General features: G+C 38.6%; 1 protein-coding gene across 2 annotated transcripts in view; it reads left to right on the top strand.

Annotated features, from left to right (window-relative positions):
* LOC124285406 (lysosomal cobalamin transporter ABCD4-like) overlaps window positions 1-13,781 on the top strand; it is a 48,027-nt gene extending 34,246 nt beyond the window's left edge. The window contains exons 12-18 of one of the 2 annotated variants that reach the window (XM_046721630.1): window positions 2,695-2,805; window positions 3,062-3,141; window positions 3,460-3,496; window positions 6,487-6,580; window positions 10,225-10,301; window positions 11,340-11,538; window positions 12,556-13,781. In XM_046721630.1, coding sequence (XP_046577586.1) covers window positions 2,695-2,805; window positions 3,062-3,141; window positions 3,460-3,496; window positions 6,487-6,580; window positions 10,225-10,301; window positions 11,340-11,536 — 596 coding nt within the window. In that variant the 3' untranslated portion in view covers window positions 11,537-11,538; window positions 12,556-13,781. Of the gene's footprint in view, window positions 1-2,694; window positions 2,806-3,061; window positions 3,142-3,459; window positions 3,497-6,486; window positions 6,581-10,224; window positions 10,302-11,339; window positions 11,549-12,555 lie in introns of both variants that reach the window. The other variant, XM_046721629.1, reaches the window with a different exon arrangement.
* Window positions 13,782-24,180: the final 10,399 nt, after the last annotated feature.

The following is a 24,180-nucleotide window of genomic DNA, read 5'->3' as shown; positions in this document are numbered from 1 at the left end:
TACTCATCCTCAAGTGGCTGACTACTTATGTTATCTACGTCAGACTAAGATTTTAAAAGGCTCAACTTGTCCACCTATCTTGCAGCAATAGCTCTGTCATAACTGAGAAGGGGCGCCAAGTTAACCTTAACCCAGTTACTCGCCTTGCTACGAGCTTTCGATTGGAGGATTAAAACGGAAGTTTCACGCTCCAACTTGGGATCTGAATATAGTGCTCCAACACCTCACAAGTGAGGTTTATGAACACGCTTTGATGATATACTTGGACCCCATGATACGATGAATCTATCACGATGGCCAGTAAGAGCACTGAAAATATATCTCCACCGAGCCAAACAGGAGGGAAAAATTCAAGAGATTTATTTCCTCTATCAACAAGTTACGCAGACTGAAGTCTCACGTACTACTATCTCCTTTGGATCAGAACTGTCATACTCACGCGCCTACAAGACTGCAGGACTCGACCCTCCAAGAGCTTCTAATCCTCATGATATTAGAGCTAACTTCTACACTTGATCTACAAGGCAAGTGCTATTGAAATACCATAATGGAGGGTTATTTCTGGAGATCCGATATGGTGTTTGCCAACCACTATCTGAGAGATATCACCACCGAGGACGCCTCAGGTATCCACCAATTCGGGTCCCATGGTACTCGCACATCAGTTGACAGTTCCTCGAGAAGATAAGTCAATCTTACAGATTTCTACTTATCTTATAACAGTACTAAATAGCTACATGCTATATATATTTTGCTTAAGTTCTTTTATTATCTTAAGCTCAGTACTATGGTTATTATATCATACAATATATAAGCTAACAACTCTACGGAGTTTGTTATTATATATTTAGCTTAAGTTAATCATATCTTAAGCTCAGTACTATGGTTACATTATAAATGTATTAGCTAACAAACTCTACAGAGTTTTTGCTATTATATATGTAGCTTAAGTTTATTCATATCTTAAGCTCAGTACTATGTTTATATCATATAAGTATATTAGCTAACAAACTCTAAAGAGTTTTTTGCTATTATATATTTAGCTTAAGTTTCATCATATCTTAAGCATTATGGTTACATTATAAAATGTATTAGCTAACAAACTCTACGGAGTTTTTGCTATTATATATATAGCTTAAGTTTAATCATATCTTAAGCTCAGTACTATGTTTATATCATAAAAGTATATTAGCTAATAAACTCTAAGGAGTTTTTGCTATTATATATTTAGCTTAAGTTTAATCATATCTTAAGCTCAGTACTATGTTTATATCATAAAAGTATTTTAGCTAACAAACTCTAAGGAGTTTATGCTATCATATTAACAAGCTTAAGTCTATTAGTCTTAAGCATTGTATTAATGTTATATATACTTTTATCATAATAAGTAAATTGTAATAACCTTTATATGGCAGCTGATAAGTTAGCAGCAGGAATTTATCAGTTCAGTGCCTTTATGAAGTTCCCATAGGGTTATTACAATTATCACAGTTCAAATCACTAATTATTAAAATCCAAAGTATTATATATTCCCACCTCCTTTTCCTCAATCGGATTCTACAAGCAATAAGCATGAGTCAGGATAAGGAAAAATATGTAATTTTTAGAGTAAAATTGATATTTTATACTTATCCTGACTCATGAGGTAAGCCCTCCCATCCTCCCCACATAACAATTTGGATTTCCTGAAAATTCAAATGTTGGGCTCAGTATATGAGGAGAGAGTGAGGCACATGGGTGGAGGTGGCCCCTCGCCCCACACTTGTGGAAGGGAGGTAACTCGTGGTGAGTTCTAATTAGTGATTTTTATTGAAGGAACTTCAATAGGGAAATACACGGTTCCACTATGTTCGCAAAGAAGAAGAAGACAAGCAATAAGCATGAGTCAGGATAAGTATAAAATATCAATTTTACTCTAAAAATTACATTTTTTATATGTCCATTTTGAAATTAAACTTAGCTTCATTATAAACGATAGCTGACGTAAAAAATAATAACTTTAAAACTGAAACTATGAAGGATGTAGCTACTATGGAGTCTCGGTATCACTATAAAAAGAAACAGGTAGGAGGGGTCGTCTCAAAAGCAAATCCAGGACGGATGTCGCAGACGGTGGTTGGGGTCGGGCTGGGGGATAGGGATATAAGCTGAGATAACAGATGCCTTTAGGGGAAGCAAACGTCATGTCATAACAATTTACAAATAATATCCAGTCCTGTTGATCTTTGGGTGGTCATGCCACCTATATATTTTGAGACATTTAATACGATGGCTGATTTAAGCTTTTCCATGGGTATCATACCCTTTTACATATCTCAACATAAACGTTATGAAAGAAAGACACGGGGGATATAGTATTAGGCTCCGGCCGCTCCGTCCGTCCAATCCGTCCGTCCGTCCGTACATACGAATGTGGAATGTGTTGACGGGTCATGTTTTTGTTGACATTTAACTTCATCTTAAATTATGACCTTCACTTTCATTACTTTTTAAGTTTGATTTGATAATTTGCGGCGGGGGATTATGTCGCCTTAGTGACAATGCTTGTTTTCTTGCAGTTGGTTATGAAGGTAAATGATATAAACCATACATATCATCTGCAACATTTTGTTGTTGGATGTCCTCTTATTGATTACAGAAAGCACAACGAGTCATGTGGTCTGTTTTCAAGCTTGTCCTCTTGGTTGTGTTTAGATCTGAATTTCCAGCTGGAGAGTGGGATAAACATCCTGGTTACGGGGGACAGCGGTTGTGGGAAGAGCTCACTGCTTCGGGTCATCAATGGCCTGTGGTCAAGCATTACTGGTACAGTTTTCTTTAATATCCCTTGCCTTGAAAAGTTCAGGCAGATATATGGAAATACAAGTTAACATTTAATAATAAGTTTAGTGGACCATTTCTGTGATTGTCCGGTGTCAAAAATAATATTTGTATATGACTTGTCAGTGGCATACTCTTGTTTATGGTGTTGTCAAGTAGATACATGTCTATTATCTGTGAATGGTACCGGCAACAAAATGATGATGATGATGATGATGAAACCCTATTATATGTCTTGCAGGACATGTATCCAAAGGACCTAAAGCTGTTTTCTACCTACCACAGAGGCCTTACTTCACTGACGGGACTCTCAGGGAACAGGTGTGTGTTTTTGAGTATCAAAGTATTGATTCTGATGATGAAAGTATAGAAGGTTGTAGTAGAAAGTAAGGAAGACCATTCTTTCCTTAAAGATATCTGACAAGAAATGGAAATCTGCCCTATCTCTGTCATTTATCATTATGTTTTCTTTGTGGTGCAATTATGTATTACATTGCAAGCTTTCATTAGACAAGAATTCATCTTGAATTTGAATTTTTATGTTATAGGTGAAAATATTTTAAAAGTTCAAGTTTAACATTTGAAGTACTATTGACAAGTTTCTCTTCTGAGTTTGCAAATGTTAATTCTTTCTTCTAGATCATATATCCATTGAGGACCGAGGAAAGTGTTCAGTGTGAGTAATGAGAGTTTTTTTCTGGAACATTAAATGTCAGAGACCCCCTTGTAATACAAACCAATAATAGCGATTTGAAACTATGATTGTTTGTTAAACACCTTTTATCCTAAGTTGAATAAAATTCTGAGATTTTAATGCTCAATTGGCAAGGTAAAATTATGAGGATTCGCAATCTTAATTTCACTTTATTTGATTTTTTCTTTTTTTTAAAAATGAAATGCATCGGTACATTTTCACTGCAAACAGACTATAACTGTGTGTTCTTATGCAGTCCACTCTGACTTCAGGACGAGAAGACCGGTGTTAATATGGTCTGTAGGACTGAATCAGACCAAATACCATTTCGTTATGTACATGTAATATTTATTTCTTTGTATTACATGCAGACCTTTATGATTAATATGGTGATGTTATATGTAAACAAATTGTTGAGCTGAACATACCAGTAAGCAAAATAGCTATAAATAGGGATTTAAGATTGTTTTGTGGATGAAGGAGGGTACAGTGTGAATGTTGCTGAAGGGACAAGATGCCAGCATTTAGATAGTTACGGCCCTCTGCCGTGAGAAGGCAGATGGGCAAAGTGAGGGGAATTTTTTTAAATCCTCAGGTAGGCAGGAACCCTTGGGGGTTGCACTATTTAGGGAGGGTGAGAGGGAAATTTTGTAGAAAACGCGAAGCAGAAAAAATGTTGGCCTGGAGTTGCAATATTATCATAGGAGATGACATCATTCTTTGAATAGAATGTGGAAGTAATGGACTTTTGCCCAGAGTGCTACATGTGGATGGTTGTAGTTTGAAGTTTGAGTATATATTTATGGTGCTAGTGTTTGATGCAAGGGGATTGTAAATGCTGCGCACAAACACAATTAGCGAATTAATACTAAATGTTAATACAGATGTAAGCAAATATCCCTAATTCCTCTCAAGGTTCCATTCAACTAGGGTCCATGCAGGTAGCAAAGGTACTGTAAGTCACAATGGTCCCTAGTATGGTGATCTACCTTCAGTTGTTGGCGATCTATAGCCTGTTTTTATATTGTATCGTCCTCTATAGTTAAAGTATTTTAGATTTAATTACTAGTTTTAAATATATTTCTTTGATAGTCTAGTTGGTTTTACTGTCCATTGTCGACAGATATTTTAAATTGATTACCTTGTTTTCATCGCTATATGGCTGTAATATTGCCGATGTGATGTAAAATGTTAACTCACTCACTCACTCACTCACTCACTCTCACTCACTCTCCAGGTTTCTGTTGACTTATTAGAGACATCGTGTCACAGGACTGCTTTAAGCATTGTTAATTTTCTGTGAAATATTGCCACCACCAGTGATTTTTGTAAGGACTGCTAAAGATTATTGTCATCAAAAACTTTTCTTACATAGAGTTCTCAGAAATGGACCTGAGACAGCGCTGCCTCTGTTGCAACTAAATGCTAACAATTCCAGTCGTTCCTCATTGGTTGTGAGAGATGACTCGCAATAGGCTGATGAATAGTGACTCGCAATGGCTGATGGACATACATATACCTCGGAAGACTTCTGGTATACATCATTCAGCTGTAATCTGTCTGATTGTGTTTCCTCATAGCTCGGAGGTATAGCATGTGAAGCCCCATTCTGGGGTTTTTTCAGCTGTTACATTTTTGGAATATTGCTAAACACAGCATAAAACCATACTCACTCATCCATCATACCTCATGATGTCCAGCAGAGGGCATGCTAACTCACATAACTGTGCCTACTACCATGGTAAAACACCACTTGTTTGCATGCTCGCTTGCCTATATCCTCCTGTCTTAATCTAGGCATGTGAGGAGTGCAAAGCTGCCGGGTGTATATATGATACTTAACTATGGCAGTGCATGTTGAGCACAACCAGTACACATGATACTTAACTTTACAGCCACAAAAGGAATTAAATCTGGTCTAGTTGTTGACAAACTTGTTACAGAAGGAATATAAAAGCTTGATCTATATAGATTTTATCTATACTGAACAAATAGTTAGGGATATATGTAAATTTTGATATTATGAGTAGTAATCTATTTATTCATTGACACAGTGATAAAATATCAATCATAAAAATACTAATATCCCTAACTTATTTTGTCCAGTATATTTATAAAACCTAAACGAATGGCAGATGGCAATGAACATAAATTGGTAAGTGAATAGGACATCAGTTTATATGTGCCTGGAAAGACACAACAATGTAGCTGTTTACTATTTGTCCCTGAAAATACTGTAAGAATACTGTGTCCTTACACTTTACAGAAGAATCAAATCTTACACTGGACATTGCTCTACATTTTAAACAGCTGTGTTTGGTGGTTTTCACTTTTCTTTGGTGTTTTCTGTGGAAAAACCTCCCTGAATTTGTTTCAAGGTTTTCATCAAGCATCTCCGACCTGCATCTTTTCAGGCTTACCTCCAGCATCCAAATAACACACCATGTTCATTGTTAACACTACTGTTCAAAGCGTTAAATCAAAATCTTTGACTCTTACCATTCCAAGATTTGTATGTTGCAGATATTATGGTATTTGTCCTCTCAATAAAATATGTTCTATAAAGCACAATGTCCACATATTATTATATTTCCATTATGAAATCCAGAAAATTAGCAGAAAATGATTGATATTGATATTGAGGGTGATGTTCATGTTCCTAATCAAGAGTTGCCTCCTTGAAACAGATGCACTTGAAGCAAGTTTAACCATTAGTTAACTTTTCCAAAACCCTGGTTCGACCCGTGAGATATATGCCAGTTTGAATAATTGTTATACATCTGTTGTATTTATTTCACGGTTTAGGTCATGTACACTAGATTTTTAATTGTTAATGAAGGTATTAAAGTTTTAGGTACGAAGGTTGTTTGTATTTAATTCACCTTTCACCTTTGTTTAAGAATGTCACTTTTCAGGTTTATTTCACCAGTACCTTTGAAAATACGATTGTGAAGTTTGAGCCTGTATTGCAGATGATGACAAGATGTACCAGTATCTAGATGTGGTGGGTCTGCGATGCCTTGTTGACAGGATTGGGGGGCTTGATGTTGCTGTAGACTGGAACTGGTGAGTGCCACTGAAAACACCAAAACAATATACTTCCATCCTCGCCCAAAACAATATACTTCCATCCTCGCCCAAAACAATATACTTCCATCCTCGCCCAAAACAGTATACTTCCATCCTCGCCCAAAACAGTATACTTCCATCCTCGCCAAAACAGTATACTTCCATCCTCGCCCAAAACAGTATACAGTAGAACACGGATATAACGAACACGGATATAGCGCACAAACGGATATAGCGAACAAATTTAAAAGTCCCTCAACAGTCCTTTATAATATCATTAAAATTATACGCGAATAACGAACTTCGTGGAGTAGCGAATTAACGGCTATAGCGAACTGATTTATTACCCCAAAGCCCAACTAACGGCGTGATTAGCGAACTCACTCAGTGTCAGCTCAGTGTCAGCTCAGCCACTTAGCGGTATACCTCAACCTTGTTGGCAGCGAATCAACATTGTTTGATGGTCATTAACGTGTTTATCAAAACAAACATGTCGTGTTTAAAAAGCTTGACTGGTATACAGGTCTTCAGTGCACTCTCGTCACTATGGCAGGCAAACGTAAAGCCATCACTTTTGACACCAAGCTTCAGATAATTCAGGCTGTAGATTCAGGTGTGAAATCTAAGACAAACATCGCTTACGACTTTGGCATTCCAAAATCCACTCTCAGTTCCATCATTAAGAATCGCTGAATCGATTCTTGCAAAATCTGTGTTAACTGATTATGGCCCGCCCTCAAAAGTTGAGAGCTGCCAATCACCAAGACGTAGAAGATGCTCTCTACAAATGGTTTCAAGGGGCTAGAAGTGAGAACATTCCCTTAAATGGTCCCATGTTGCAGACTAAGGCAAATGAATTGGCATCCAAGTTAGGTCATTTAGATTTTAATTGCAGTAGTGCTTGGATTGACAGATTCAAACAGAGGCGTGGCATCGTATGTAAATCAAGTCACGGGGGAAAGTGCATCTGTTGACCCGACCTCGTCAATGATGGGCTGAAAACTCGCCTGCCTGGCTATCTTGAAGAGTACAAGCCTGATAACATTTTCAATGCTGACAAGAAACTGGCCCCTCTACAAAATGAAACCAAACAGAACTCTTCACTTTAAATCTGAAAAATGCAGTGGTGGAAAAATTCTAAAGAGAGAATAAAATTGTTGGTAGCGGCAAACATGTCCGGGAGTGAAAACTTCAGTTGTTAGTGATCGGGGAAGGCAGCAAAGCCTAGATGCTTCAAAATGTACGCAGTTTGCCAGTAACTTACAGATCAAATACCAAGGCCTGGATGACAGGTGAATTATTCACAGAGTGGATCAAAACCTGGAAAGAGTATGACGAGACAAAAACGTAAGATCCTGATGTTTGTAGACAATTGTCCTGCCCATCCTGTTGTGAAACACCTGACACACGTCAAACTTGTCTTCCTTCCACCCGAACACTACGAGTGAGATTCAATCCATGGACCAGGGTATAATAGCAAACCTGAAACAACTGTACAAGGGCCAGGTAATGAGGAAAATGCTGACTGCCTATGATCAGAAGAAAGAACATCAAATCACTCTCCTTGATGCCATCCAGATGATTCATGCGGCTTGGAGACAGGTCAAATCTAACACGATCGCCAACTGCTATCGGAGGGAGGCTTTGTCCTTCCTGAGCGAGATGAAGGTTTAGATCAGACGATGAGACAGACAACATGGTTCTTTCCGACCTCAGAGTTATGTGGAATGAACTGTCAGAAAAAGCAGAAGAAATCCCAGCAGATGTCACGTTGGGCGACTTCATCAATGCTGACAATCAAGTTGTTACAGCCCGAGCAGCCCTACTGAAGGCGAGATTGTGACGTCAGTAGCCCAGCAGTTTGCCAGCCCCACTGTCACACCCGCTCCCAACTCTGATAGTGAAGATGATGAACCTCACCCGAAGCCATCCTTTGCTGAGGCCAATGCAGCATTAGAGACACTCGTCATCTACTTGTTTGTGAAGGTACAGATAGTTCTATCTTCGACTCTCTTGCAGATGTCTGTGATGCAGTCGACAAAATGAAGTCTGCAAGGCGTGGTGTGCAGACCAAAATTGTGGACTTTGTTAAAGCGTAATTAAGTTATATACATGTATTGTTGAGATTGTTGTGATTGTTAAACATGTTCTAGCTAATGTCTGTGAATGATAAATTCAGAATTTTAGTGTTATGTCAATGTACATGTACAAGAATAAATATTTGTAGCCTCAGCGTGCATATCGTCTCTACATCTCTACAATCCAAGATGGCGGTCAAATGTGAATAACGAACACGGATATAGCAAACTAAATTTCGTGGTCCCTTGGAGTTAAGTTATATCCGTGTTCTACTGTATTTAATTATTTTCACATTTGTTATCTCCCTTTGTACTGTTGTGTATATGCTCCTCACAAAGCTAGTCACTTACAGACCCCTCTAATATACTATCAGTGCCTCAGTCACAACTCCTTACTGTGACAGGCAGACACAACCAAGCATGGCGTTGAACCATGCTGACAGCCCATTGTTTGAAAATAATGGGTTAATACTCTTCCTCAATCTAAATGAAATTACCTCCCTTTGTACTGTTGTGTAGCCATCTGTGCACGAGATGACATATTCAAGCATAAAAGGAGGAAATTTATGTATATCAACTTCTGTTTTAAGAGGAACACGACTTTTCTGAGTATGTTACCCCTTCATCAGGTGCTGACTTCTAAATGCCATTCAAAGATTTCATTCAAACACTTTCATCTCTGTAGTTTTCATACATATAAGTTATATTTGATTTATGGTATGTGCAAGTGATAACACATGTATAATTCTCAATCATGCCCTGCTTTGTTGGGTTTGCAGGTACATGTGGTTCTGAGTAACTAGACCGCCTCCGTGGTGTAGTGGTTAGAGCGTCCGCCTGGAGAGCGGAAGGTCGCGGGGTTCGATCCCCGGCCGCATCATACCAAAATGCGTTAAAATATGATACTTGTTGGTCCCTGCCTGGCGCTCGGCATTAGTGGGTACAACAAGGACTGGTCGGCTCGGAGTCAGTATAATGTGTCTGAGTGGGATATTCATGCTTCACTGCGACATGGTATCTCAGTGGGCTAGCACTATAAAACCAGCTTAAGTCTGGGCTAGTACAAGCAGCCGCACATACACATACACACGCATGCACGTCGTCATATGAGCGAAATATTCTCAAGCTCGACGTTAAACCCAATTTCACCTCACCTCACCTCACCTCACTCCTTACCTCACCACTGAGTAACTTATTGTTTGTCGTAAGCATCAACTGCAGTGGGTTCGTGGTCCAACTTGTTGGATCATTGTCCATGCGTTAGTTACTTGTTTCAGCGGTGGATACATAAAAATATTCCTATTAAACTTGATGTATACAAGATATACCCCTTCATTAACTCCAAGGTCTCAAATCTATTTATGTGTTGACCTATTGGGAAATACAGACTTTAGTCACCAGAGGTAAATATGTATGCGCAGCGATTGTTTTTGACATAAGGAGTTTCAACAGCATGTGAACTTCTAACCAGATGTTTAAAAAGTATTATCAAAGTGTTTTCACCTTCCTCCAGATGATTTGAAGTGGTATTTAGTTCACATTTGTCATCTTGGTGTCCACCAGGTACGATGAGCTGTCTCCGGGAGAGATGCAGAGGCTGGCCTTTGTCAGACTGTTTTATCATCAGCCTCCATTTGCAGGTGAGATTAATATTCTTACAGTTTCACCATTTGTTTGTTGTCAGAAGTTCCTATGCTTTCATTCCTTCTCACTCACTGAAAATGGTTGCAAACTACTGATGTGAAAGAAACTCAATGTGACTCCAAACTGACAGTACTTGTAGGGGGCTGAATTGTAACACATCCCCTGAGCCCTGAGACTGATGTTGGTGCCAGGGTGTCATGCAGACAGGGTGGATTGTTCATGTAATCAACGTTGCCTGGACACACCAGATCAGTTCAGTACCAGATTGTGTCTACATTATTTAGTACCAGTATACAGAAATCTTTTCCATGACCAAGGGTTGAAATGAATGGACGCTAATATGCTAAATGAGTTTTAAAAATTCATACTGCCATTCAATCTTTTAATAAGGCTGACTTTTTTAGCGGCCAATGTTTTTGTTGATTTAAATCAGAAATATTATGAAAATGGTGGCATATTCGGTTTGGAGTTACTTCCCTTTATTCATCGAACACAATTAAAAAAGGATTCCGTATTTAAAATCCACGGAACTTATAGCCAATCACATGCTTAGTATAACATAGGGATTTGATTCAATGATGGCAGACGTTAGCAACCGTGTGAATTGGTCAAATTTGGCATTTATGATAAAACATTAATGCAAATAATCTGATAGCAAACTACTTAAAATGGATGTCTGAAGGGGAAGGTGGTGATGAATTGAGACAAAAAGACAACTGACAGCGGTCACACCGAGAAATTTAGTAAAGCAGTAGGCAGTGAAGGTGTTACGTGTCAAAATTACATTATTAAGTTATTAATTTAGGGATTATTTTTATGTGTTTGCTTATTGAAATTTTATTTAGCTAGTAGCTTAAAAAGTCACACAGTCTTTTGCTTGTGCTTTAAAAAGTTAAGTTCTAACCCTGATGACATCATTTCATATCAGCCCTGCAAACAAACTAAACTGCTGTCCTTAATGTACTTTGATGTGATTGTTTTTCTTGTGTAATGTTTGTATGACAACTCCTCTCAATGGGTGTTTATGTTTTCAGCGTTAGATGAATCCACGAGTCAGATAGGTGTGAATCTTGAGGAGCAGCTGTATCGGCAGTGCAGCGAGCTGAACATCACTGTAATGAGTGTTGGACACAGAGATAGTGTGCGGAAATTCCATGACATGGAGCTGCACTTGGATGGACAAGGAAGCTGGACCATGACTCCGATCGGGCATGATGTCATTAACTCATGATGGTGAATATTGGTAGGTGTTTCTTGGGAATATTTTTGGGTAGAAAATGTCCATGACAACCCATGTATGTTGCATGAATCTGCTATAATGATGGGCGAGAGTTTGCAATAACTTGTGTCCAGTTCTACAGAGCTAGGGGCTGTGGGGTAGCCTAGTGGTTAAAGCGTTGGCTTGTCATTCCGAAGAGCCGGGTTCGATTTCCCACATGGGTTAATTGTGTGAAACCTATTTCTGGTGTCCCCCATTGTGATAGTGCTGGCATATTGCTAAAAGCGGCATAAAACTGAACTCACTCACACTCCACTGAGCAGTCGAAGGTGAATCTAGCCTCTAACAAAGACTTACGACAGTCGTACACACACTTTGTGTAACAGGAACCTATCTGATTGTAGAGCATCATATGTCATGGATATCAGCTCAAATCGTGATTCACACTTTGTTTACATGCCTCCATGCAGAGACCATATAATCATATTATCTTATAGATTCTGCTCCATGTTGAGCTGGAAAACTGTACATGTTCAAGCGGGGATTCTTTTTTACCTGTTTTGACCATGCTCTTAAATTCACTTAAAATTCATACTTGGCTCTTCGAACTTGTCATTAGACATGCAAGGCTGAGGGTGATGACATGTGTTGACCAAATGTGGAAATTATTAACTCTTAGTATCCATTTTGTCTTATGAACAAGGTATTTGAATATCACTGCTGTACAAGTACAATTTAAATCTTCGTGTTGAGTTATGTTATATTGCAAATGTTTTGGGTTTTTTACTTTCCATATTGCTAAAGAAAATCTTCTTTATTTGTAGTAAAGGTTTATTCTTACCTCAACAGAGTTTGTGTAGGGGGAGGTAACGCTGGTCAGTCACAAGGGATTCATATATCCAGAAACTTATTTATCTGGACAATATTTGAGAAAATGCTAGTCTTGATTCTTCTATGGGTCAATAACAACAGTATAATAGTGGTAGTGGTACTGTGAATGATTCAAACAGCTTGTCTTTGTTTGCCTTCAGAATGCCAGGAAACAACAGCCCCAAGGAAACAATTCCAGCCAGACGTCTTTCAAGACCAGACACTTGAGAATTATTATTTTAACAAAGTATAGTTGACAATCACATCTTCATTGTATGTTCTTTTGTCTTAAATGTTTGTTTTGTTGAAACATTAATTTAATTTATTAAATATTAGATTTGATCTGAATTAAATGTTAGTATTGTTTCTCAAAAAGTGCTATAAATGTGTTTGTTGTCATTAGTTTGGTTGTGTTTGTATTTCTCGATCTGTCATTTATTCCAAGGGCATAATAACTCGTATAGCAGACCAGATCACTTCATTATCCACAAACTTCATGGATAACTTCTTTTATTTCGTGATTGTGACGTTTCAATACAGATTCTTGTCCACTGTGCTGTTTGACGGTACAAGAATCTGTATCGAAACGGTGCACTCAAGAATTGTAACAAGTTGTAATATATACGTTTGTCAGTATTGTACATCTTGACTTCTAAAATTTCACTCAAAGAAACAGATCACTTCAATAGAGATATCCCCTGGCAAAGCGTACTACCTTCTATTTTGGAGACAACAATGATAACTCCATTTTTATTAAGAATTTAAGTTCATAAATGTATGATCATTTATGTGAAATATGTTGTCAGTATATCACGTAACTGATGAAATAAGAATATTTGATAGTTGCTGGTCTGACAGAAATGTTAATATACGACTCAGAAAAGACAATTCAATTATTTCACATAACTGAATTTCATCTGCCATGACAGATTAATTATGGTGATATTAAAGAATCAGAAGATCCTTAATATTGTTTCATCAGTATATGTGAAAAACATATCAGGAAGATAATTCAAGTGAGGCATTACGAGTATTTTTCATTATGTATTTTGTCCTTGTTTGTTTATCAGATTGTTAGGGAGGAAGATGCCATTTTGTTATTGAGAAATGTGTTCTAGTCGAGTGTGAGAAATTGTGAAACTGAGTCAAATATCTATTTTTCTTCATGATAAACTTCCCCCACATGGGTACAATATGTGAAGCCCATTTCTGGTGTCCTCCGTCGTGATATTGCTGGAATATTGCTAAAAAGCGGCGTAAAACCATACTCACTCACTCACTCATGATAAACAAGGCATGGAATGAATGATGTTACTGGTGCAAGCACTTCTGAGAACAAAGACCATCCGGTCCTAGAATGGACCAAGTTGCAGGAACTGACCAAACAGTGTTTCAGAGCTCCAGATAAGATTAAGCTCATGTGGGTACTGTACCCACTGTATTTTTTTGGAGTGGGTAATATGAATGTTGAGTGGGTATTTCATTTTCCGTTACCCACTGCTTTCAAATATGTGCGTATTTCAGTCATTTTACTCACCTAAGTATTATGTCATTGAGTAAGTTTACAAAGCAGGTATGTTCTGCCTTATGTGATACCTAATCAAAACCAACTTAAATATAATGGAAATGGTTTCATAAAAATCACTCATCCTATACTGACAGTACAACATTTGTCCTATACTAACAGTATAACTTGATTATCTTTTTCATGGCGATATTATCTGGACTTGAGGTACCCTGACATTTTAAATGCGTGGTAACAATTGTTTTGAGTTTATATCGTATTTGACCGGATACTTGTATTCCTCTGGTGTTTGTTGTTTGTTCAGGTCAGACTTTCTTCGATTAGTATTTATCAGATCTTGTCTGCTATTCACCTTTTATTTGAAATGTGCAAGTCCCAACAGATATTGTTATCGTATTATCTGGACAGTCCCTGAGCGTATAGTGTATTTTAAATCAAATACAGAAGCTTCATTAGTGAAAGCAGACTTTGATGGAAATTGTTTGATGTTTAGACTGTTTCCAAGACAATCTACAATATATTTTTTGTCAGAGAGCGATTTGTTTTAGTTTGGGTAATGTGACGGTTCTCTTCTAGAGCTGGCAGCTTGGACTGTATACTCCCCAGGGTGTTGAGAAAGATAATATAGTGCACACTGATCTCTTGACTGGGCTGATAATAATGTGGATTTTTCATTGTAAGTGGAATCTTAGAAATTTAGGTTTGATATTTGTATTATTTTGATGTATGGCATTCATCACAAGCCACTTAGCTGACATAAAAATCTGTATTACTACTCGTCTCTACCCATGGGTGTGAATTTCATTTCTTCAAAGTTGTGTTTGACTCTTGCGTTGATGTAAAGAGCAGTGGGGTAGCCTATAGGTTAAAGTGGTCGCTTATCATGCTGAAGACCCGTGTTCGTTTACCAACATGGGTACAATGTTTGAAGCCCGTTTCTGGTGTCCCCAGCCATGATATTGTTATCCCCCACAACACGTTTTGCGGGGGGTATTAAAATGGAATCCGTCCGTCTATCCGTCCGTCCGTCCGTCCGTGCTCATTTGTCTTTTCCGGAGCAGAACTCTAAAACCGTTCACTATTTCTTCACCAAACTTGGCACATATATAGATCTGGTGGTGTACTGGTGCCTTTTGGTAGTTTTGGAATTCTGAATAAAATATTTTGGCATTTCCATGGCAACAAGTTTGACATAGACTGAAATTGGTGATAGTGCTCCTTTCTGGAGCAGAACTTTAAAAACCTTTCAATACTCTATTTCCACTTTTCTATATACACACCTAAATATTTGACATAAGCATAACTCGTAGACATAATCATGAAGAGTATTTTGCCATTGTGGGGGATATTGATGACTTTGTCTTCTTGTTGGAATATTACTAAAAGCGGCATAAAGCTATGCTCACTCACTGATGTAAAGATGTGCCTTGATGTAAAGATGACAAAAATCACTTGTCTCAAAAAAATATTTTTTCCCACACCACCACCTCCTTCTTTCCTCCACTTCCCCTCCCCTCTTCTCTTTTCCCCTCCCCTCTTCTCTTTTCCTCCCCTCTTCCTCTCTCTTCCCTTCTCCTCTTCTCCCATCTTCCCTCCCTCTCTTTCTTCTCCCCTCTTCCCCTCCCCTCTTCTCCTCCCCTCTTCTCCTCCCCATGTTACCTTGCTTTATTGCATGTGTATGGGGTATGTCAGAATTTTATATCTATATGCTGCTTGATTTAAAATGCATGAAATAATCCAGATTTTCTCTCTCCCAACCTTCATTTATGTTGTTTTCTTGTATTCTTATTTCTCATCAGTCTATATCTGAGTGGCTTGATCTGCTCAGTATTATTTGTCTCTGTGTACATAGCCTGTGTATCTTGCTCATGTGTGTTTAGTGCTCAGATACAGTACAAAACCTGACCTCCTGTTGAATGGTCTCTTTGCATACTCCCCAGGAAGTTATTCGTTGATGTATTGTCATTATGATTTTAACAGCAATTTCATAATTCCAATTACCAAAGGTAACTGTAATACTGGTAAGCAGACCATCTTGTGAAAATCTGCAGATCCAGTACTAAATGTTGATAATAATCTGACAAATTATTAGACCGGTTTTGAAAACAGGTAAGTAGTGTAGGCTGAAGTATCTACATCCATTCTGCCCTTACATTCAGCTATCAGTGTGTCTGAATTATCTAATATTACATTGTAATGACAAGGATCGAATTAAGGAAATGATTGCACCACATGCAATCATGTTGCACCAGATAAAAACAGGTCGCACCAGACAAAAACAGGTCGCACCTGCTGCTCAATATAAAAATATATATTTATAAATGCAAAAGTTTTGGTACTGATGATTTAGAAGATTATGACAATATGTTAAGCTTGGTCCCTTCAACTTTGATGTATCAAACTTATGGCTCTCAGGAATAAGAGCTTGGTCAATGTGTATTCCTTATTTAGTCCTAAGTTTGCAGTTCTGTTATTAAATCTTTACTTCAGAAAATATTCTCAGTTATTTTGGTTCAACCTTGTCTAGAATCAGGCTGACTGAAATGGACAATATCTCTATGCGCTGTTGACGATACACTTGCTTTTTGAAACTTGGAGTCTACTTTTTAGTTTTAATCTATACAGTTGTAACTTGGTTTCTTTTGTTATTTAATGAATTTTTGTGTAATTACTGGCCCTGTTCCTCAAGGCAATTGCTGTCACAAGTCCATGAAAACGTGAGGGTTTATGATTGTTTTAGTGATGGGATGGCTTTGTGAAACAGGGCCCTGGTTTTGTTATTTTTCTGTGTGATCAACTTCCTAGTTGTTGACATGCCCGTGACAGTCATTGCTGTGTTTGCGACATTGTTTATTCTTTCATATTATGTCTGTACATGTCTTCTATATTTTAGCCCACATGTACGTTTAAGTGCTATCCGTACTCTCGGTGGGTTCTTGATCTGGCAGTCAGTGACCGTGAGAATTGTGTTCACTGTTTGTCATCTCTGTTTGTTGTGCAGGATGAGTTGATCTGTTTGCACTGTAACACTTGTCTGCAGAGGCAAGGGAGTTGACTATAAAGTTGTAACCAGCCTTTTCAGCTTTATAATCACAAAGATAGCTCTTGAATCCAGGTGAATCACACAAAGTCTGATTAAAAACTGTCAATGACAGTCAGAACATACTCAGAAACTCAATGCACCTCAGAACAGAAATTTTGTCAACCACGGGATAGTAAGTAAGCAGCTATTTTTGAGACTGCATATGATTAACAGAATTGACCAATCAGATTCCACTTTTCATAAGACATGCATTTGCTTCAAAAAAATGGATGATTTCATCAAAGATTTAATTCTGTGTGCGAAATGCTGATTATTTCGGAAAGTGCGTGTTAAACCTCCAAATCTCTAAATCATCATCATCAAAGAATTAATAAAAAATAAAATTTTGCCTTCCTTGTCTCAGACAGGACACGATGTACATATGAATTGTAGCACAATGCTTTAGCATGTTGATCAAAAACCTGAAAAGATTTGGAAAATATCTCTATGCGCTGTTGACGATACACTTGCTTTTTGAAACTTGGAGTCTACCATGTGGTTTGTGAACTGAATATTTATTTCTTTACATGATTTCAATTTGAGTGTTGCACTTATTAGTCCAGCCTAAACAAGACTGAGATATTCCTGTGTCTTTATGATCTGGTAACTCCCTTACCTCGGGGAAATGTTTAACACTGTGAAAAGATCTTCCGCCCATTACAGAACATTATATATTGAGTGATCTATTTTAGTCTTGTCTGCTGGTACAATAATGTGTTCAGATTTGAAATTAGTTGATGATAGTGATGTGGTTGGGAAGATGGCGGTGAATGGATGTCACCCCACATCAGTGGGTGATGCATTAGGTTAGTCTACACTGAATACTCTGTGTACATCAAATACTCACTCTCAGAATTCATGCAACATTCTGTGCACAAGGGTCATTACATGAGGAGTTAGAAGGTCAGGGTGAAGGTCACACATTGCCCACAACTCCAAATAAGGCCACTCTGTGCAATAATTTGGGAACAATTCGGTATTGGTAGCCATTGACACAGGATGAACTTGGTGCTGATCAGATTCTTGTGCCAATATATTCCAGATTCATTAAAGAACTATGTGCAAATTTGCCAACAGCATGTTCTTTGTTCTTTCAGTTGTCCCATATTCTCACCAAGTGTGTTCAACTTAACATTCCAAATGAATTTCCTATTTTATTTCATGTTTTACAAATGAGCCTGCCTTCATCTAAAACCCAACAGATTAGTGTATCCCATCAAATCTAAGGGTATTTTTATGATCTCACACCAATTCAGGGGAATATGGAATATATGTATCTGTATGAAAACAAAGATGAATATCCTGAATTCTGATGTTGTATGAATGTTAAAATAATTCATACGTCTGTACATCTGACAATCAATTATTGACAGGTGTTGCATTTTGAAATGAATTCAGTCACACTGATACCCATGTACGTTTTGTTTAAACAGTATACTTCTCATTCTACCATAAGTATTATTCATTATTGGTAGAAGTGTTGGGCAAACAGTGTATTTTAAAGTATACTGTTCATCTTTTGGTTGGGATAATAAGATATGTTCAAGATTCATCATACAATTGTCATTACTCATAACATATAATAATCTGTTGTTTAGCACCTCATTCAGCAATATTCCAGCTGTAGGACAGCATTCTGTAAATCATCTAGTGTAGACCAGACAATCTAGTGATTGAACTCATAAGCATTGATCTACACTTAGGAAACGGTTGTAGTATATCAGTATTTTTATGAAGAGTTGAGAAGTGTAGTGTCACCATATGCTGTGTAACTCATATATTTGAAGTATATGCTTTGTAAAGTGCAAACGCTTAAGAGGCTAAACACTTGCCATGATGTAAGGGCATTAGAACTATTTAGATAGTAGATGCAGTGACACTGTATCCGTAATAGTGTTGCACTGGTACTACTGTCCTGAGGTCTAGATTTCCATTTTGTGACATGACCAAGCCTGACATATCCCTGATTTCTGGGCTATGTATTAGGTTAAGCTGAAAGCTAGGGAGGTGCTAGTGTAGTGGAGGAGGCCGAACTACATCCATTGGTCATGACACAACTCTATTGTGGAACTACTTCTCCAGGTTTGTCAGCACCGTAAATGTCGAGACCTGGGCCCCGTTTCAAGAAGCTCTCATAAGCCTAAGTTCTCGTAACCTTTCACGTAGCGTCGTACCTCCTATGTTTCAGTATAGGAGGTACGAATGCTACGAGGAAATTTACGAGATCTTAGGCTTACGAGAGCTTTGTGAAACCGGGCCCTGCATTACTTCAAGCTTTCCTCCCACTATAAGCTAACGTCCCAGGATGCAACATAAATTCTGTTAAAAGTGGTTTGCTTATCCATTGTGAACAAGTTTAGAAGGTGAGCCAAATACCTCTGTAGTGCTTCCATAGTTTATTTCTACAGTTGACACAGTTATCGCAGGGCTATGATTGTTAGCCCGTTAAGTATGGAAGTGATCATCTAAGCCAGTGCTGGGACCAATTATCCAAGGAATGGATACATTAAACATCAGCTGAAGCCTAACAGAATGTGTTTTTTGAGTTAATGTTTTGTTAGGTGAGAGTCACAGTGCAAGAGCTTATGCTTTGTTATTGATATTGAAAAGGGAAATGTGTCCAAGGGTTAAGTTTTGTTCATTTCCTTAAACATATCGGGCTGGTTTGATTTAACCATACCATTATATTTGTTTCATGTCTATCCAAGGTCTGTAGATCAATGCTCATGCTGATGATCACTGGATTGTCTGGTCCAGACTCGATTATTTACAGACGGACCATATAGATGGAATATTGGAATGTGGTGTTGAACGAAAACCCAACCAACCCAACCATTCCTAGGTCTAGTGCCAAAGACTGATTTTGTGCTGCAAGTAAACAGACTGTGTGTGTCCATGTGTGCTTCTTGTTGCTGCAGTTGACAGCCATAAGGCAGCAGCCTGTAGATGATTTAGTCTTAACAAGACAATGCAGTGAGTGACATTGTGAGCATGGATCCACTGATTCAAGGTAGGATGATACCCATCATCCAAGTCACCAGCCTCAACATCCATTTAGTCTCCTTGGCAAAGGTAGCAGGGACCAACTCAAACCTTGAATCAAGGCGTCAGTATATGGCTGGAATAATGCCAATGTGACCTAAAGCCCAACTCAACTAACTTCAATCAAGGGGGCAAAGAGAAGCCCACTCTGGCATGCAAGTTTTTTGTTTGTTTTATGAAAGCTGCTGTGTTTTGTGAAGGATGTTCTTATCTGTAGATGGTTCTATTTTAGCTGAAAGGTTGTCTTGTATGCTGTGTTTTGTGAAGGATGCACATATCTGTAGATGGTTCTGTTTTAGCTGAAAGCATGTCTTGTATGCTGTGTTTGGGATCAAGTGGTAGAAGGATGACATATTTACACAGTGTCATATTTTGCAAAGGCGTGCTTTGTACACTATTAGTGAAATAAATTGTTTTGATATACTAAATGTGTATTTGTTTTTCTTTAGTCCTTTATCATTCTTTACTCACACCATTATAGCAGTAAGAAGTGTTGAGTATTATTCTTCACCAAGACCAATAAGTACATCTTAAAGTTCCAGTTTTTAACATCATGCTGTTGAAGAGATGTATAATAAGTCCCTCCCTCACATATTCTTCACAAGCGATATACAGAAGTTTTAAGAAGGAATTTTTACTTTCTTAGTGGTTTTAGCAGCAGTAGTAGTAGTTGTAGCAGCAGCAGAAGTAGTTTTAGTTTTAGCAGCTGCAGTTATAGTTTCTCCAGTAGTAGTAGTAGCAGTAGTAGTAGTTGCAGTAGTAGTTGTATCAGCAGTAGTAGTAGTTGCAGCAGCAGCAGTATTTTTAATTTCTCCAGTAGTAGTAGCAGTTTCTCAAGCTGGAGATTCAACTGGTGTGCCATGTAGGTCAATGATAGGGGCCATGTGCCACCCGCCCTGACCGTCCAGATGAAGCTCCATCTGGTGGTACTTCCTAACGCTAGGCCGGTGAGCCACACTGACCACTGTGATTCCCATCCGGCTGCATGTTTCATACATCATGTCCTCGTCACGGCCACTCAGCTGACTTGTGGACTCATCCAACACTGGAACAAACAAAGACCCTGGATGATAACAGCTCTTGCCCTCCACTCTCTTACTGCATTACTGCCACTACAAAATCACTTCACCAAGTGGCAGCCTCGTGTCCCAGGAAGGGTCGGAGCAATGCAGTTCCTGAGGGGCACCACCTTGGTGAAGCTCGTTGATGACGCTGACAAACGACAGGTTATTATCTGGGCGATGCTCGGATTTAAATATACGATCACTGGATCCTGGCACGACTGAGGGACGTGACTCTGCGTCCTCGAGGAACTGGACCAATAGGTCCAATGCCTCATTTGTCTTGAAGGATTCTAGATTGCAACTCAATCTGTTCACGTGACTATGAAATGAAACAAATGGGGGGTTTATTGACCCTGAGCTCTCGAAAACAAAGGAAATACATTATGCAATTCCTTTAAAAGCTTACAACAACCTGGTCCAAACAATGTGTTACGTTTCAGGACCTGGTAGTACACTAACATCATTTCGCGTATTGTCAGGGGATGGTGAGATATGTGGTTACAACTTAAGAAGCCCATTTCTAGTGTCGTCCCACAGTGATATTGCTGTAATGTTCTTGAAAGCGATGTAACACACTCACTCGCATATTGTGATATCACTACTGCTGTAAGCGACGAACTAGATCTTATGGTTAGGCGACTTGGCTGGTGTATGACATTGTATCTCAGTTGTGTGGATTGATGTTCACGACGGAAACACCAGGACCAGCAGTAAGTGACTGGCGATGTGATAGGCAATGATGGGTCCATCGAGCCTTGGCGTACTAGGTCTGCTGTATGTTGTGGTGATTAAGGTGTGACCTTAAATTCAGTGGTCTCTCAGACAAGACATTAAGCTGACACGATAGAAAGATTCTGCAATACTGTTCCAAGCGATGTTTTTTCTAACTTGCTCTCTCGCACATCTACCCAACCACCACACATTCACTCAAAAAGCAATCACGTACTCACGTGCAAACGCTGGCTCATGATAAAACAATTTTGCGAATGCCAGTTTCTGCATTTCTCCCTGAGAAAGTTCATCGTACCTGTAAAAAAACAAACAGTTCGACGTTACATTAATGCTCATTCGTCTTACGGCAAGTGGGACTCCAGCTGTAACATACAACCATGCCATTGTATTCAGAGCACCCCGGCATCATGGGTCAGCACTCACGGCCACCAAAGGAAAGGTATGCTTAAAGCCGGAACTCTATTAAATGAAGCCAAACCTGTGGCGCGCTATTTTCCAAATTTCCACCTTCCCATTTTCTCATTGACCTAACTTCCCGTTGGACATCGGTTAGAATTGGTCCTGTCTGTTGCTGGATGTAATAAGCAACACAATTTGATGGAGTGGCCACACACAGTGACCCGACTGATTGGGTCAATGGGACGTTGTTCATAATGTCAACCACTGGTTTGTTGTCCCACAGTTGGTTTGTCCCACAGTTGGTTATTTTCAGACGCGGTGATATTGGTGGAATGTCGCTAACTGCAGTACAGGGCCTCGTTCCTCAAAGCGATCGTAGCGCTACGACTGTCGTAAGTCTATGTTAAAGTATGGGAGTTACGATCATCTAAGGGCTACGACCGTCGGAAGTCTATGTTAGAATATGGGAGTTACGATCATCTTAGCGCTACGACTGTCGTAAGTTTATGTTAAAGTATGGGAGTTACGATCATCTTAGCGCTACGACTGTCGTAAGTCTATGTTAGAATATGGGAGTTACGATCATCTTAGCGCTACGACTGTCGTAAGTCTATGTTAGAATATGGGAGTTACGATCATCTTAGTTTTACGACTGTCGTAAGTCTATGTTAAAGTATGGGAGTTACGATCGTCTTTGGGTTACGATCGCTTTGCGGAACGGGGCACAGAGTAAGAAACAAACATTTACTGGAACAAAACTCATCAGATTCTTTTCGACTTAAGACTACAGATTATGTTCGTCAGAATCTAGACCTGCCATATTGAGACAGAGATGAAAAATTATGTCACATGGATGAGAGTTATCTCCCCTCGGTCGCTCCTGACAAATATGGCGGCGAAAGAAATAAGCAGACGTCTGCGTCAAAGACAAATTATAAATATCGACGGATCAAAAGTCAATTCTTACAGGTAAATAAGCTTAACATCTAACAACAACCTACGTTTTGTTTTAATTGATGTTTTACCCTGATATAAGCATTATTTGGTAGAAACGTTAATAAAGATTCCACGTGGGACGGCACGTTGCAAACTCACCGGTGACGCCTGAATTTGTACCCCGTGAAACTTAGTAAAGTAGTTTCAACTTATTTAATTTTAGTTGGGGAAAAATACATCTTCAATTTATTTTTGTATCATTACTACACATGAGATTAAACGTTATTTAAAAACATTCTTCCTTTACATCCAGATCCTGATTGACAGATTTATCATTTACAGAGACTTGGCTGATGGGCGTAGACTTGTGGTAAGGCCAGTACCTCCAGTCAAAAAAGAAACATGGACACCTGGGTTGTATCCCATTAGAATTATCGACCGACCAAGGACAGGATTTTGCCGGGTTCATTACATTGGTATCTAATTGAATGACATAACCTAGTGGTTAGTGGTAAAGTGTAGAATTTCTACAAAACACTAGTACCGATTTATTCAGCGTTTGTGTAATGATAGTTTAACTAAGTTCTGCTGGGACCAGCACTAAGGTCCGAACTGTAAAGAAAACCGAATTACCCAAGGTCCGAATATGACAGATTCCACTGTATTTTGTTTGAAGATGTTTGGAACTTCTAAAACGTACTTTATCCGACAGATATTTGTAAACTGTGTTTCTGAAACTGAATTTCTGCGCCCAAAATGGGCCTTTGTGTTTAGTATTTTTTAAATCACAATAAAAAATCACAAAATATTTTCTTACACAAAACTTAAGAGATTTACTTTTCAGGATGGAGCACTTCATATGACGAAGTAATTAAGGTTGAGGACATCGTTGACACTACTCCACCAGACAGACTACCACTTAGACAACTACAGATTGAAATAAAAGAAGCACTGAATAACTCACACACAGACAGCAAGTTGTTTATTCGAGTACCTATAACCAGTG

This window comes from Haliotis rubra, unplaced genomic scaffold, assembly GCF_003918875.1.
Source record: "Haliotis rubra isolate DU_JTF1 unplaced genomic scaffold, ASM391887v1 Scf36, whole genome shotgun sequence".
Classification (NCBI taxonomy): domain Eukaryota; kingdom Metazoa; phylum Mollusca; class Gastropoda; order Lepetellida; family Haliotidae; genus Haliotis; species Haliotis rubra.
This window is presented reverse-complemented; position numbering and strand designations above follow the sequence as displayed.